The sequence below is a fragment of the Canis lupus genome, chromosome 9 (genome assembly GCF_011100685.1).
Source record: "Canis lupus familiaris isolate Mischka breed German Shepherd chromosome 9, alternate assembly UU_Cfam_GSD_1.0, whole genome shotgun sequence".
Classification (NCBI taxonomy): Eukaryota; Metazoa; Chordata; class Mammalia; order Carnivora; family Canidae; genus Canis; species Canis lupus.
This window is the reverse complement of record NC_049230.1, coordinates 14,363,988-14,378,957: the sequence shown is the minus strand read 5'-3', so window position 1 is coordinate 14,378,957 and position 14,970 is coordinate 14,363,988. Positions and strand designations below refer to the sequence as shown.

Below are 14,970 nucleotides of genomic sequence, written 5' to 3'. Positions count from 1 at the left end.
TTTCTTATGCAAACTTCTGAAAAATTCTATTCTGGCTGGAGTATAGTGGATATGAAGCTGCAAGTGCCAACAGCCATTACTGACAAAGAATGGAAGCAGCCTAGAGCAAACCCAGAGCTCAGAAGTGGGCAGAAGAGTTATGACTCCTTTATCTTTGAGGACATCACAAACCTGATATCAAATGTCATCTGCCACCAGAATTACACCTCTGGTTGGTCACATTGGTTTGGTTCTGTCACCCTTCATCTGCAATCTTAAGAACTCCAAATTAGAAAGTAATGCATAGGAACGGTGAGGTAGAGAAAAGGGTGGAATTTAATCTTTATTTACAGGACACTGTAAGATAGAAGATTCCACATAGAAATAAGCAACCCACTGAGAGGAGGAGCTTCATACAGTTTGTACAGTTCAGAACTGGTCAAGTATAGTTTCGTTGTAAAAAGTGCTACAATAACAAAACACATTTAAAAAGAGTTCTTAGTAGAGAAACAGTAAGACAAACTTCTACCAAACAGTACACAACAAACAACTTTCTGTCTCAGCTGTACAATCTAAAAGTTAAAGGTCCCAGGAGTGCCATCCTGAACTTGGAATGTATAGCCTTCAGAGGTAGTTTCGGGCACAACATTCTGATCTTCCTCTTCCTGGAAGTATTAAAAAACAAAACCAAACAATATAATTTCACACACATAGCACATTTCTAGGAAGTAGCCTGCCTAGAAGTCTCTATTTACTCTTAAGGTCTTCATCTGCATATTATACTAATCAATGCCGTACCATATTTCAGTATTTGAAATAGTGGAGGGAAAGCTGCTGAAAACTTGCCAATTCAGGAGCGCCTGGGAGATGGAAGATTCCGAATGGACTAAGGAATGCTACCACAGCAGACTTTCTTCCCCACCTGTCACTTTTCCATAGGAAATGGGAAGATGGGGATCCCTGGGTGGCGCAGCGGTTTGGCGCCTGCCTTTGGCCCAGGGCGCGATCCTGGAGACCCGGGATCGAATCCCACGTCAGGCTCCCGGTGCATGGAGCCTGCTTCTCCCTCTGCCTGTGTCTCTGCCTCATTCTCTCTCTCTCTCTGTGACTATCACAAATAAATTAAAAAAAAATTAAAAAAAAAAAAAAAAAAAGGAAATGGGAAGATGGCCTATTAGCCCCAGAAGATGGCAGTGGGGTTGGCCCACTTTTCCATCATCTCCTATACAAACTTACTCTCAAGATACTCTAAAGTCCTTAAGACTGTTCATTCTAAAGAAAGAGGGGTAATTTTTAAAAAATTTTTTTTAATTTCTAAAGATTATATGATCATCAAGCCAAATATTTAAGAAGCAAAATATATATATACATTATGTCCTACTCACACTGATATTTTGCCATATTTAACAAGGTCACAGGGCTCATTTAAAAAGTATAAGGAAGAAAAAAATCTTATGGGCTTGACTTTGTGTATTTTCCAAATTCTTGTTAACTTTACCATGTTACTCACCTCTACAGAGAAATACTTCTCAATCAAGTTTAATGAAGCTTTGTACACAGACTCGTTTTCATGGTTTTGTAGAGCTTCAATTTTGTCCAAACCCCCACATTCTTCAATCATTATACTAAGTTTCTCAGTTTCACCTAGTTTCTCAGCAGCCTAAAAAAAATATCCAAGTTTAGTGGAATTTACTGAATGTTCTATTTTAATGAAAACCGTGAAAAAAAAAAAAAAAAAAAGGAAAACCGTGTTTATGTTTGGGTATTGATGGATCTCAGACAACCACTTTAAAGTTCCTTCAACAACCCTATGAGATGGTTTTATTTCCAGTTTACATTTTCAAAAAATTCAAGGTGATCAGATCTATACTTGTTCTTAACAACTACTTCTGTAGCTCTCAGCTAGATCTTACAGTAGGTCTCAAATCATTTCTATGAATCAAAATCACCTGGGCAACTTTAAAAATGTTATCATAACCAGGCAGCCCCGGTGGTGCAGCGGTTTAGCGCCGCCTGCAGCCTGGGGTGTGATCCTGGAAATCCGGGATAGAGACCCACATCAGGTTCCCTGCATGGAGCCTGCTTCTCCCTCTGCCTGTGTCCCAGCCATTCTCTCTCTCTCTCTCTCAATAAATAAATAAATTAAATTAATAAAAAATTAAAAAAAAAGAAAGTTTAAAAAAAAACAAAAATAAAAAAAAATAAAAATGTTACCATAACCAAGTTTGGTCTTTGATGGGAACAGAATATTACTGTTTTATAAAAGCACCTCAGGGGTGCCTGGGTAGCTCAAGCCAGTTAAGCATCTGACTCTTGGTTTCAGCTCAGGTCATGGTCTCAGGGGTTGTGGGACTGAGCTCCATTTTGGGCTCCACTCTCAGCATGGAGTCTGCTGAGATTCTCTCTCCCTCCCCCTTTGCCCCTGCCACACATGCTCAGGTTCATAAATGAATGAATAAATGAATGAATGAATGAATGAAAGAAAAAATCTTTTTTAAAAAGCACCTCTGATAACATCAAAGTGTAGTCAAGGTAGAGAACCATCGTCTAAGGACAAAGATGGCCTAAGGTGTATAAAAATAAACATCCCTGATTGGATTACTTACTGATAATCAAGAATTTATTAGGTATAAAAATGACATTGTGGTTTTAAAGTCTTCAAATTTTAGGATACATAAATTTTTACAGATTAAATAATTTATTTGCTTCAAAATAATTTAGAGGGTTTAGGTAAGAAGGAGTAGAAAAATAGGCCAAATGTTGACAATTTATTTATGCTGGGTGACAGATACACCAAGCATCATTATTCTAGACTCTTCTAGGTAGAATTTCCATAATCAGAAGTTTAAAGTCATTAGGTAGGACCTACCTATCCCCAACCACTGTGACAAAGTGTCATATGCTAGCATGCTCGGGTCAATTAGGAAGGGAATCAGAAAAAAAATAAAATGGATAACTAAGTCATCAAAATTTAATTTCACCATAATTCAGTAGGACATTGAAGAATTAAAGATTTCTGACAAAATAGATAGGAATGAATTGTGTCCACATATGGACTTGATTTAAATTCAGGTCATCCCCTTGTCATCTCCTTTAAATCTCTTATAATCCCTTGTCACGTCTTACCAAGAGTGTGGCCCACATAAGCAGCCTTTCTAATTCTGTGGCCTACTGAGCAAACTTAGCTGCCCTCCCGTGGGTTAAAATATCATCCATTACCATCAAGGCCAAGTTCAAATGCTACCTTATAACTTACCTGAAAGATGTTTGAAATGGCATCTAGAATAACCAGAATAATTTTGGTATCTTTTGCAGTTAAGAGGTTCATCAATGGTTCTATTATGCCACAATGAACGAGGTATACAATCTGTTCAACTGTTCCACCACTTGTATAGTTGGTCACAGCCCATACAGCTTCCTTTTGTGTCTTAAAGTCTGCCTAATAAGCATAAGGAAACAAGTTTAATTCAGAACAATTGTAAAAATAGGATCCCAAAAGTATGGTTATAGAAAAACAACTCTAACTACCAACAGATTCCATCTAATCTTAAGTGAAGGAGGTTACTGGCCACTATTTAGCAAAAGGACTCTAGGTAGAATCCAATATTGGCACATTAAGAATCTTATCAAGCACAGCTCTACCAAATGTCCATCCATAAATACTAACATTCTTTGACTAAATACTAAGACTTCATTACCTTAGAGAGAACACCAACGAGGAATGGGACTAATCCATGATTCACAACTTGCTGTATCTGGTCCTGGCGACCAGCTGTGATGTTTGACATCGTCCATGTAGCTTCCTTCTGAATATTAGTTTTGGGGTTCGTTAGCAGGCTAGGAAAGACAGCAAGTGCTCCTGCATCTATTACAACCTGAGTCTGTTCATCTGTCCCAGTGACAATATTTCCTATGGCTCTTAGTGCAGGAGTCTGAAAAGAAAAAGAAAAGAAAAAAAAGTTGATGCCAGTGGTTATCTTTTATTTTTTCCAGCACTGCTCAAAAACTCTATAAAGGTTCTGACAAATCAGAGGCCCATCATGGCCTAAAATAGGCAATGTCAATTGTTAGTATCAACTGACCATGCTTAAGGTTTAATATTTTTAGCTAAAAGTTAAAAACTTACCACAATGGGTAATTCAGTAGCTCCTAAAAGCTTCACAAGTTGGGGCACAACTCCTGTTTTCACAACCATTTCAATCCGTTCATTTGGACCATCAGTAAGGTAGGAAATGGCCCAGCAGGTATCTGCTAATACTTCTGGATCATCATGATGCAGGAGACGAACTAAGGTAGGAAGAATCTGCTCAACAGCATCTAACGGGGGTGCTGGATTCTTGTTGCGACAAAGGTTTGAGAGTGTCCAAGTAAGGTTACGTAAGTAACCACACTGAGGGGAAAGAAAAATGCAGTGAGAACTCCTGTGTATTTTCAGGGGGTGGGAAAAAATAAGAATCAAGAAGTAAACTAACTTATTAGTAACTTACTGCTAAAGATGACATATCAGGAACTGCAAGGAGAGCCAACAGTGGGTCAACTGCACCATACTTGATAACCAAGTCTCGAAAAACTGAACCATCACCTAAAAAAAGGCAAGGTTAATTATAACCTACTTGTCTAGCACCATCAATATTCAATGACTGAGTTCACCAGTGTCCTAACGCAAACACAATACTCTCGGAAATTCCCTAACTTACTTATATGCCATTAGCAGCCCTGATAAGCACTGGAAGCAAACAAGTTTAAATCTTAACACACAGGTCACTCTTACTTATGGACAAGGCACTTCTCCCAACCTCAGTATGATCAGAGATAGTCCAAAGAATTTTATTTATTTTTTTAAAAAGACTTTACTTATTTATTCATGAGAGACAGAAAGAGAGAGAGGCAGAGACATAGGCAGATGGAGAAGCAGGCTCAAGGCAGGGAGCCTAATGTGGGAATCGATCCTGGGAATCCAGGATCACTCCCTGGGCCAAAGGCAGGTGCTAAACCACTCAGCCACCCAGGGATCCCAGTCCAAAGAATTTTAAATCCAAGTACCTGCAATGTTTCCTAGAGCCCATACAGCTTGTTCACTGATGTGGGCATGGGAAGATGCCAACAGAGAAATGAATGCTGGGATAGCACCTCCATCGACCACAGCCTTGGTCTGTTCTGATGTCCCAGAAGCAATGTTAGTGAGGGCCCAAGCAGATTCAAACTGAATAGGACTACAATCAGTTCTGCCCAAGAAGGACACAAATTTTGGAATCAAACCAGCCCGGATTATGTTGTCTATGGGGGGCTGTTTTTCCCTAGAAAGCAGTTTCCTAAGGGTAAACAAAAAAAGAAACAAAGTTGAAAATGATTAACAAAAGTAGTTTGTGTAAAAATCAATTTAAAATGCAACTTAAGAGTTTAGAGCTAATGCACTATATGTTGACATATCCCGGAACTTAAGGGAGATGAACAGACTGGTTGCATAGTATGACCACATATGGTGTCTTTAACTACCTTTTTTCCCCCAAAATAAAATATTACCAATAATGGAAATTTGCTATTCCCCCAGAAAACTACTTTAGATCTTTTTACTTTAAAACTGACAGAATTACACTGCCATTCTTAATTTGTGTTTCCTTATCTACTAGTGAGGTTAAACATCTTTTCCTTCGTTATTTGTCACTTGGATTGTTTTTTAGTACACTGTCAAAATACAGAAATTACTCATTCTTTCTGTTAATGGATGTCACAAATATTTGTATTTGATAAAAGTTAAGAGTAAGCACACCCATGTGTTTGGGCCCATGGATGTGCCAATCCCATTTACTAAGTAATTCCTCCTTTCTCTATACCAACCTTGGTTGGTGCCACCTTGACAAAAACTGTTAATTTACTCAAAAAGTACACCAAAAGGTTAATAGCAATTATCACTGCGGGGGTGAGTAGGACTTCAGGCAATTATAGAAAAATCATACTTTCTTTCACCTAAGGGAAGATTCTAATGCAAACAGCCTTATGACCAACTTAACCTTCATTTTACTGTGCCATCTGTCTCTTTCCCATCAAAAAATCCTAAAGGGCTGATATCTTAGGTTACCCATGCTATAGCAGAAAAGACTTACCTAGCAGCTTGAGTAGCCTGGAGCTGGCTTTCCAAATTGTTGCTATTTATGCCTTTGACAATGTCATCAACAGACCAATTTACAGTGCCCTGCAAGGAGAGTGTGACTAATTTCAAATGATCTCTTTTAAGATTAAATATAAGCAATAAAATCCTTACTTGCCATTGTGAAGACATTTTTAGATTTATAATCAGGTACTAAAAGTTTAGCCTTACATTTAATTTTGGCTATCAATCAATTATTCATGGTTTTGTATGCAGAATAGTGCCAAAACTTGGTATATGACTCACTGGAATCTCCAGTTGTGGAGTATCATCCCAGCATCTCATCAGTAAAAGGAGACTGCAAACAATTTAATAAATGAAATTCAAGCAGTCTGAAGACTGGTCCTACAGTCTCAATCACTTGCATTTAGATATGCTGTTAGGAAGAAAGGGATGGAGTTATATAGGCAGTGTGCTGGAGATTTTCATATGTAAGCTTATAATCTATGCATTTCCATAGTACAGGGCTACAAAAATGTTTCATGTTGTGATCATAGTAGAATGGTTTGAGAACCAGTGCTATAGTTAGCTCAAAAAGACAACACCCCTTTTCCCACAGGTGCTTACAGCTTAAGAAGGAAAATGTGAAAAACAGACAACCATAAAACAAATGGTGAATATTTATATTGTGTTAGCATTTACTCTCCATTTTTAGTGCACATCTGGGATGCTATGGGAATTCTAAAAAGGAGACATTTTTCCTGCTAGGCTGACCAAGGAGTGCTGTAAGAAGATGGGATTTGAATATAGTACTCTAGAAATAACACATAGGTATTAACTATTCAGTGAAAAACAATTTTTTGAACTACTAAAGGTTCTCAGTATCTTTGAAAGATACAAAAAGATAAATCTGAAAACCTAAGATTGATCTAATTAAAAAAAAAAAACTTCAAAGAATATGGATTTAAAACTACCAAAATTTTTAACAGAGAAAGAACAGGTCTAAAGCAGTATTTTTAAGACTATGTTTAGGTAAATAGTATGTGGCACAGAATGAAGGGAAAGATAAATTAGAAGACCATCTAAAATAGTTCAGGAGGGAAAAGATCTGAACAAAGCTGGTGACAAATACAAAAAATAGGGAACATCCAAAGAAGCCAGAAAGTGACTAGTTCTAGACACACGAACTTTCTGTTAACACAGGAATGGCCAGTCAAGGTCCTGAACTGGTGGCTAGAAATGCAGGGAAATCTGAAGGGAGTTCAGAGCTAAAGGAGACTTCAGAATCTGTTTCAGTACATTACGGAGACCAGGAAAGAAGACAACCCAACAGAATTACTGACTGGGAGAAAAAAAAAAAAAAAAAGATCATTAACAGAGTTGACAATTAAAACCATTAGGCTAGGAACATTATTTAAGTTTCTTCCTTTCTTTCTTTAAGTAGGCTCCGTGCCCAGTGTGGAGCCCAATGTGGGGCTCAATCTCACAATGCTGAGATCAAGACCTGAGGTGAAATATGAAATAAAGAGTCAGATGCCTAAGCGACTGAGCCACCCAGGGACTCCTTGCTTAAATTTCTAAGAAAAGCACCATATTGATTTTGTGGGTTTGCCAGAATTCACAATCTAAAATATATATTTACCTGGTTGTTGCGGTTTTCCTGCAGTGGAGAGGTAGCGTCATCAGGAAATGAGCTTACATTTCTCCTTTTCAGCATCTGGTCATCCTTCTTCGCTTTCCTCAGCTCCACATTAACTTCTATTCGGCGCCGCCTCATTTCCTTGGAAGAAGATAAACCACTTCACCCACTATATCAATTTTTGTGGCTAAGTGAGAATATTTATTTCAAATTTCCTCAAAGTTCTGATCACTTCCCAAATATCTTTCCATTTAAAAAATAGCACAGGAAAGCAACAGAAGATACTCACCGTACTGTCTTTCCCCTTGTTCTTGAATCTGTTAAGGCGGGCAGCTGGTGAATTAGCATTCTCGTTGGTGGACATGGTTATGAGACAAAGGAAGAAAGCTGTAAGATGGAGGAAGAGAAAGAAATTTCCCATTTATCATTTTGCTTTGTCAATAAGAAGAGCATTAATAGAATTACCAAGCATATACTGGACCCACACTTGTATAGTAGAGGACTAACTTCCTTTTTCAGCACTATGAAATACTGAACTGGCCCAACAGTATTAGTCCCCTCCTCTCCGAAAGGCTGAGACTTCCTGGAACAGTGCTGTCCATCAGAAAGAGAAAGCAAGCTGCATAAATTGAAAATTCCTGGTAACTACATTTTTTCAAAAACGCAAAAAGAAACGGGAGAAATGAATTTCAAATCTATTCCCTCCGGCCCAACACGTCCGCTATACTCTCCTTTCCACATGTTCTCCTATTTCGAGCTAGATAGATTTTACACTTTTCATACTAATACTCGGAGATCATGTGCGTACTTGGGGCTTACAGCACAGCTCAATCCGGGCTAGCCACATCGGTTTGAGGACTCACACACCACACTGGACGGTGCAGCTGGGACCAACTGAACACAGAGTGGGGCAAACTGAGCTCACAGTTAAAACCGACGTCCTAACGGGCCACAAATCCATATTCCGGAGGCTCTCCCAATGGCCCAAACAGGTCCATTCTCCACACTTGAAAGTTAAAGGAGTATGTGGCACATCATCGCGTTACGGAGGCTTCCATAACCCTGCGTGTCAACACCGAGACCTCGAGACCCAATTCTGCATCCTCAGCACCCGGCAAACATTTTCATTCCCAAGAAACGCTCTCAGTTAGGCGGCTACTAACCCCGCTTCCTTCAAACAGAGCTCTTTCAGAGCGATCGCCAAGGGAGGACAAAAGTACAAGTCCTCCTGGCAATGTGCGGTCTTCCATTCCGTGATGTTCCCTGCCGACGCTGTGTCACAGCCGGGCCTGGGCCTACGTGTTAAGAGACGGTTCTTCCAACTGCCACCGCCCCCCCGCCCCGTCTCCAAGCCCTTCCCCTGCCCCCCACCCGGGAAGATGCAGCGGGGAACGGGCGGAGGCGGGGCCAGAGGGGACAGCGCCGCCCGGGCCTCGGCGATCTTCTGGGCCGCGACGCGCCGCAGCTCCCGCCGCGGTCCGCAGAGCCTCAGCGGCCCCCAAACCCAAGCAATCGCACCGCGACACGGCCGCCTCCTCAACGAACGACGCCCCCAGGCCTCGTCAACGACGGAGGCCACAGCCAGGTCGGGCGTGGAATCCGGGCCTCCCCTCCCGCCACCACAAGCGGGGCGCGGCCTGCCAGCCTGCCGCTGCCGCTCGGGCCGGGCCCTGGCCTCAGTCGTACCTCCACGGCCGGCTCAGGCTTCCACGGGAGGCGGTGCGGGGCGCGCAGGCCGCGGGTCAGCTGCCCTCAAAACGTCCACCGCGGATCAGCCCAGAGACGGTGTGGCTCGTGCTGCCGGCCGGCGCGATTTAAATTTCCCGGTGTCCCCGCATTCCGATTGGCTGGTTCGAGCCTACGCTGCGCTCCCATTGGCGGATTTGAAAAACACGTTGATTTGGGGGGGTCATGGGGCTAAGAAGGAGAGAAGAGAGCATCGCGAGATATGGGAGAGGCCAGGCAATCCCAGAGCGCTTTGCAGGTGGATGAAGAAAGACTCCAGATCCCGGCGTGCAGCGGGCCAGTGCGCTGGACTTTGGCCTCAATCTAGGGGCTCTGCGGGGGGTTCATGCTAGTGAGGTTGCTCCCAGGTCGTTTGCCTGGGCAGCTGCTTTAACCCAAACACCACAACTGATTTCCAAAATAATGCTCTTTAAAATTCTTGAAAGAGAGGAGGTGGGTAAAAAAAGAAAAAAAATTTGATATAGAAACATATTGCTATGAGGTTTTTCCTTGATGGGACACAGTAGGAACTTGGCAGGGGTTTCTGGCCACTATGGAGGGAAAGGATAAGGCAGGTTTGGGCTGCATTTTTTAGTTTTTATTTTTTTAACGTGAGTTAGAAAAGACTGCATAGAAGCCACAAACATGGAAACAGAAGGTTTCTTAAGCCTATTTCTCCAGTCTTTTACTTTTAAATAATTTCAAATACAATAAATAAATAAATAAATAAATAAATAAATAAATAAATAAATAAATAAATAAATTCAAATACAGAAGAATTGCAAATCCATTCCCAGATTGGCCAAATATTAACATTTTGCCACATTTGCTATTTCTCTATGTACACATGCACACACACACATATGTGAGTAAAAGTAATATGTAAAAGCCACGTATACATTTCTGAGCCAATTGTAAGCATTTCAGAAATTATGTCCCTTAACCACTAAATACTTCATTTTGTATCTTCTAGTAACATTCTTTTATATGACTACACCACAGTTATCAAATTCAGGACAAATGAACTTTTTTTGGTTTTGTTTTAGGATTTTTTTTTTAAGTAATCTCTACACCCATCATGAGGCTCAAACTCATGACCCAAGATCAAGAGTGGCATGCTCTACCAACTGAGCCAGTGAGGGATCCCAACACAACTGAATTTTGATGCTATCATGTATTATGTAGTGTGTTCAAGTTCTGACAATTGTTCCAATATGTTCTATGCTGTATTTTACACTTCTCTGAATAAAATATTTGCATTTTCTTGCATCACAAATGGTTACAGAGCATCAGAATTAAAGACCTTTTTGTTTGTGCAATTTTTCTGCATTCTAAAAAGGGCATTTTTAGAAATGTTGTATTGGCTTATTTATTTTACTATAAAGAAATTCAAACATTGAACTTTATCCATTCTTGCAGGCATTTTTGCCAGCCTCATTCATTGTGTAGCAGCCATGCGCTTCATTAGCAGTTGATTCTACGCCTCCCAATTCAATCAGTATGATCCCATCCCCCTAAGTGCAAAATGTGGAAGGAATTCACCCCTAAACCAGTCACTGCAAGGGATTCTCTTGGCTACTGTGAATGGTTCAGACGCAGGCATATGACCTAAATTCATTCAGTCGGGAAGCCTATGCCTTTTGTTTAATGACTGGTGATAGGAAAGCAGGCTCTGTTCTTCTGAACTGGGGGATGTGAGTCCTAGAAATTTGAATAGGACAATTGTAGAGAAACCATGAAAGCTCTGATCAACAGCTTGCCCTACCTCAGAAGGTTGCAATTACATAACTTTGCAATTATGTCACCTGACACACTTCCTTTGTTGTTTAAGCCAGTTATATTGGGTTTTCTTTTGCTTGAAAATATGGAGTACTATGTGCCCAGAAGTGTTCTAAGTGTTTTACATATATTAATACATCTAATCTTCACAACTCTGCGTTGTAGTATGATTATTATTACCTTGACCATTTCACAGAAGACTGAATTAAGAGTGGTTAAGTAGCTTGTCCAGGTTCACAAAGCTGGTAAATGGCCAACAGATTCAGACCCAGATGGCCTTGCTCTCAACCACTGTTCTGTACCCTCACCTGAAAACAGTCTGAATCAGAAATATGATGTCAAAAGTTGCCTTTGAAAGGTATAAAGTTGCCCTGGGGGTACCATACACCCTCTACTCTTAGCTATTATAGTTTGGATGGAGGTTCAGGAGAGGGCCTTGTCTGGCCTAGGCCAACCAGTACATTCCATCCCCAGACAGGGGATTGGTTTGATGATGAAGATAACACAATGCAATAAAATGTTTATTGAGGCCTTTGGGCATAAGACAGCCTCTCTCTTTCACAGGACTGGGTGTGCTAGTGTGAGCCTGAAACTCTGCTGCTTTCAGAGAAGCAAATCCAATTGTACCTAAGGCTAAATAATTGTAGTCTGTCTGTCAGTCATTGTTTCAAGTAAAAACCATTTTCCACTGAAAAAAGCAGTTAGTTTAGCTTGCAACTGAAACATCAAACATTTTTTTTTCCCTCAAAAGACAACCACTGAGGGGTGACTCGCTGGCTCAGTCCCCTGAACTTGCGACTCTTGATCTCAGGGTTCTGAGTTCCATCCCCACGTTTGGGGTAGAGATTACCTAAAAATGAAATGTTTTTAAAAAGTGGGAAAAAAAAAAAGACAACCATTGTATTTTGGTATGCGCTAGAAGTGGTTGTCTTTTTTTGTACCATGAATAAGTGAATTATCATTTACTAATAATGTCCTAGTTTTCATCAAAAGCATTTCCTTAATGACTCAGGGTCCACAGGGAATAAAACAGTGACATATGACACACAGACACGTAAGATTTCAAAGATACACACCGAGGTGTTAATCGTGGTAAGCTCCACATGGTAGAATTTTGGTCAATTTCCATTTTCATTGTTTGGTTCACCCATACTTCATACAATTCTACAATGAACAGGCGTTAGGTGTCTAAGGAGACAAACGAAATTATCTATTTTTAAAAACCACGAAAGCGGCATCTTCACGTGCAACAAGCATAGACATACTGCGCGTGGCACCAAAAAGTCTCTGAATCTTATCCAAGACCTAGGATAGGATAAAAAATAATAATAATAATAAATAAAAAAGCAAATCCATATTATATTAATGGACCTTGTTATATCCATTTCTCCTTTAATTCGGAAGGAAAGCAGAGAAAGGGGAGAAAAATGGATTTAATCGAGGAAGAAAATGCATATTTGTAAAAAAAAAAAAAACTTTTTTTAAACTTTTAAAAAGGCTGTTCCTGCTGGAATCCCCCAAGAGTCCCCAGGACATCCCAGTTTATGATACAGCTACAGGCTGACCGCGGGCAAGAGAAAAGGAGGGGCAGGACGGGACGCGAAGGTTGCGGGGCGTGCAGGTGCGGGCCGGGGCGTGCAGGTGCGGGCCGGGCGCCAGCTCCGCGGGAGGCGGCACCGGCGCGGGCCCAGGAACTTTGTAAAATGCAGACGCGCGGGCTCATCCAGCTACACACAATTAGCACGGAGGGAGGACAGGCACTGGAACTTCGTCTAAGTTTCCCCCAGCGCGCGTGACGCGCCGCCAGGACGGAGAACCTTCCGAGGAGCCCCGCCTGCGGGCAGCCGCTCTCAGCCGCCCGCGTGCCGGCCACGCAGCCGCCGGGCCCCGGGAGCCGGGAGGGCTACGCGCAGGCGCACGGGGGCGGGAGGAGGGCGCAGGGGGCGCAGGCGCGCGCTGTCGCTGCTGGGGGCGGCGCCCGGCGCGGGGCCGCGGAGCGCGGGGCGGGGCGCGATGATGGCATCGCGTAAGGAGACGGTGTGAGAACCCGGATCCTGTGGTGACCCAGTGGCCTAATGGATAAGGCATCAGCCTCCGGAGCTGGGGATTGTGGGTTCGAGTCCCATCTGGGTCGCACGGAGATTAGTTTTGGTGGAGAGGGAGGCGGTCGTGGGGGCTGACGGCGGGGAAGTAGATTTTGATCTGTGATCCTTCCGCGTCTCTGACGGCGGCCTAGAGAACAGCTGTACCTACAGATTAGGCACTGCGCGTCCGCGCGTTAAAGACCCTGCCGCTGAGACTGCAGCTGAAGGCTGAGACTTGGCACAGAACGGGGGCACTTGCATTGAGTTGTTTTTTTTTTTTTAAGAAAAAAATCCTTAGGGAGCACGACCTGCCGACTAGACAGATGGCATCACCCCCCTTTGGTCCACCTTCTCTAGCATAGCTTCACGGTGGGCAGCCACACGTGCAGAGCTCCCCCCGCCCGCCCACCGTCAGGGGTGTGGGAGCCCTCCCGGCGCGCTGGCTCCGAACAGATTCCCTTGCAGCACTAAGGACGGTTTATAGGGAAGCCACGGTGCTGTTGCAACGGACATGTTGATAGTAAACGCATTTTGTGGTTTCTATTCTCAAGCATTATGAACAATGGATGGATGTGTGGTTTGGGGGTATGTGTCGGTGTATGTTTCATTTGCAAATTCATGTAATAAAAGAAATACAGACTTTCAGCTTTTCAGACCAGTTCAGTTGGCCGTCTTGAAAAGTTTAAACTTCTTGCAACACTCGTACAAGAGGAGTACCAGCGGGTTACTTCTACTCTTTAGAAACAACTAAATACAAAATGCAATATGCTACCCTGGATTTGAACCTCAAACAGAAAAAGGACGTTAGGGAGAAAGGGAGAAACAGTCTGGAGCTTAGTTAGATATGCCAACACGCAGTGCTTCTTACGTCAAATGTACATGGTGACGTTAACATCAGTGCAAACTGGCTGACGGGTGTAGGAGCCCTCTGTTCTGTCTTTGCAACTTCTCTGTAAATCTGACATTATTCCAAAATTAAAACTTTAGTTTATTTTTTTAATTAAGAAAAACGTGTTTATTTATTTGAGAGAGAGAGGGAGAGAGAGAGAGAGAGAAAGCATGGGAGTACAAGCAGGAGGGGCAGAGAGAGAGGGAGAGAGAATCTCAAGCAGACTCGCTGCCCAGCGTGGAGCCCGATTAAGGGCTCCATTTCATGACCCTGGGATCATGACTTGAGCTGAAACCAAGAGTTGAGTGCTTAATGGACTGTGCCAGCCAGGTGCTCCCCAAATTAAAATTTTATTAAAAACCAAAGAACCAGTGGAGAAACAGGACTGATATCCTTACCCACTTTTTTAAGATTAGGAATGTAGTGCTGTATTTTTTTTTAAATATTTAATTTATTAATGATAGAGAGAGAGAGAGAGAGGCAGAGACACAGGCAGAGGGAGAAGCAGGCTCCATGCAGGGAGCCCAAAGAGGGACTCGGTCCCAGGTCTCCAGGATCAGGCCCTGGGCTGAAGGCCATGCTAAACTGCTGAGCCACCGGGCTGCCTTGTATTTTTTTTTTTTAATAGATTTGATTTATTCATTTGAGAGACAGGACAAGCAGAGGGAGGGACATAGGGAGAGTGAGAAGAGAAGCAAACTCCCCACTGGACCTGATCCTACGACCCCAGAATCATGTCCCCACTGAAGTCATAGGCTTAACCTGACTGAGCCACCCAGGTACCTCT

The 14,970-nt window shown here is 42.3% G+C and overlaps 1 protein-coding gene and 1 non-coding gene across 3 annotated transcripts; one reads left to right on the top strand and one right to left on the bottom strand.

Moving 5' to 3' along the window:
• Window positions 1-297: 297 nt before the first annotated feature.
• On the bottom strand, window positions 298-9,550 carry KPNA2 (karyopherin subunit alpha 2). Of its 2 annotated transcripts, none has more exons than XM_038546845.1 (11): window positions 9,393-9,550; window positions 7,996-8,093; window positions 7,710-7,847; window positions 6,084-6,172; window positions 5,023-5,291; window positions 4,467-4,561; window positions 4,106-4,369; window positions 3,678-3,911; window positions 3,236-3,418; window positions 1,490-1,639; window positions 298-644 (listed from the first exon to the last, which is right to left on the bottom strand). In XM_038546845.1, the coding sequence occupies exons 2-11, from the start codon at window positions 8,068-8,070 to the stop codon at window positions 552-554; spliced, it is 1,590 nt and encodes a 529-aa protein (XP_038402773.1). In that variant the 5' UTR covers window positions 8,071-8,093; window positions 9,393-9,550; the 3' UTR covers window positions 298-551. The 2 variants fall into 2 exon arrangements, with proteins under 2 accessions (XP_038402773.1, XP_038402774.1); XM_038546846.1 differs by lacking the exon at window positions 9,393-9,550 and adding an exon at window positions 8,870-9,005.
• A 3,721-nt stretch (window positions 9,551-13,271) lies between these two features.
• Window positions 13,272-13,344, top strand: TRNAR-CCG. The gene has a single exon. It is a non-coding gene; the product is annotated as a tRNA-Arg (tRNA).
• The last annotated feature ends 1,626 nt before the right edge of the window (window positions 13,345-14,970 follow it).

Excerpts from the sequence above, each read along its gene's own strand:
- KPNA2 (XM_038546845.1), bottom strand. The coding sequence starts at position 8,070 with ATGTCCACCAACGAGAATGCTAATTCACCAGCTGCCCGCCTTAACAGA. Across the intron at positions 4,370-4,466 it reads CTGATATGTCATCTTTAGCA|TGTGGTTACTTACGTAACCT; the intron begins GTAAGTTACTAA and ends CTTTCCCCTCAG. Across the intron at positions 645-1,489 it reads AGAAGTATTTCTCTGTAGAG|GAAGAGGAAGATCAGAATGT; the intron begins GTGAGTAACATG and ends TAATACTTCCAG.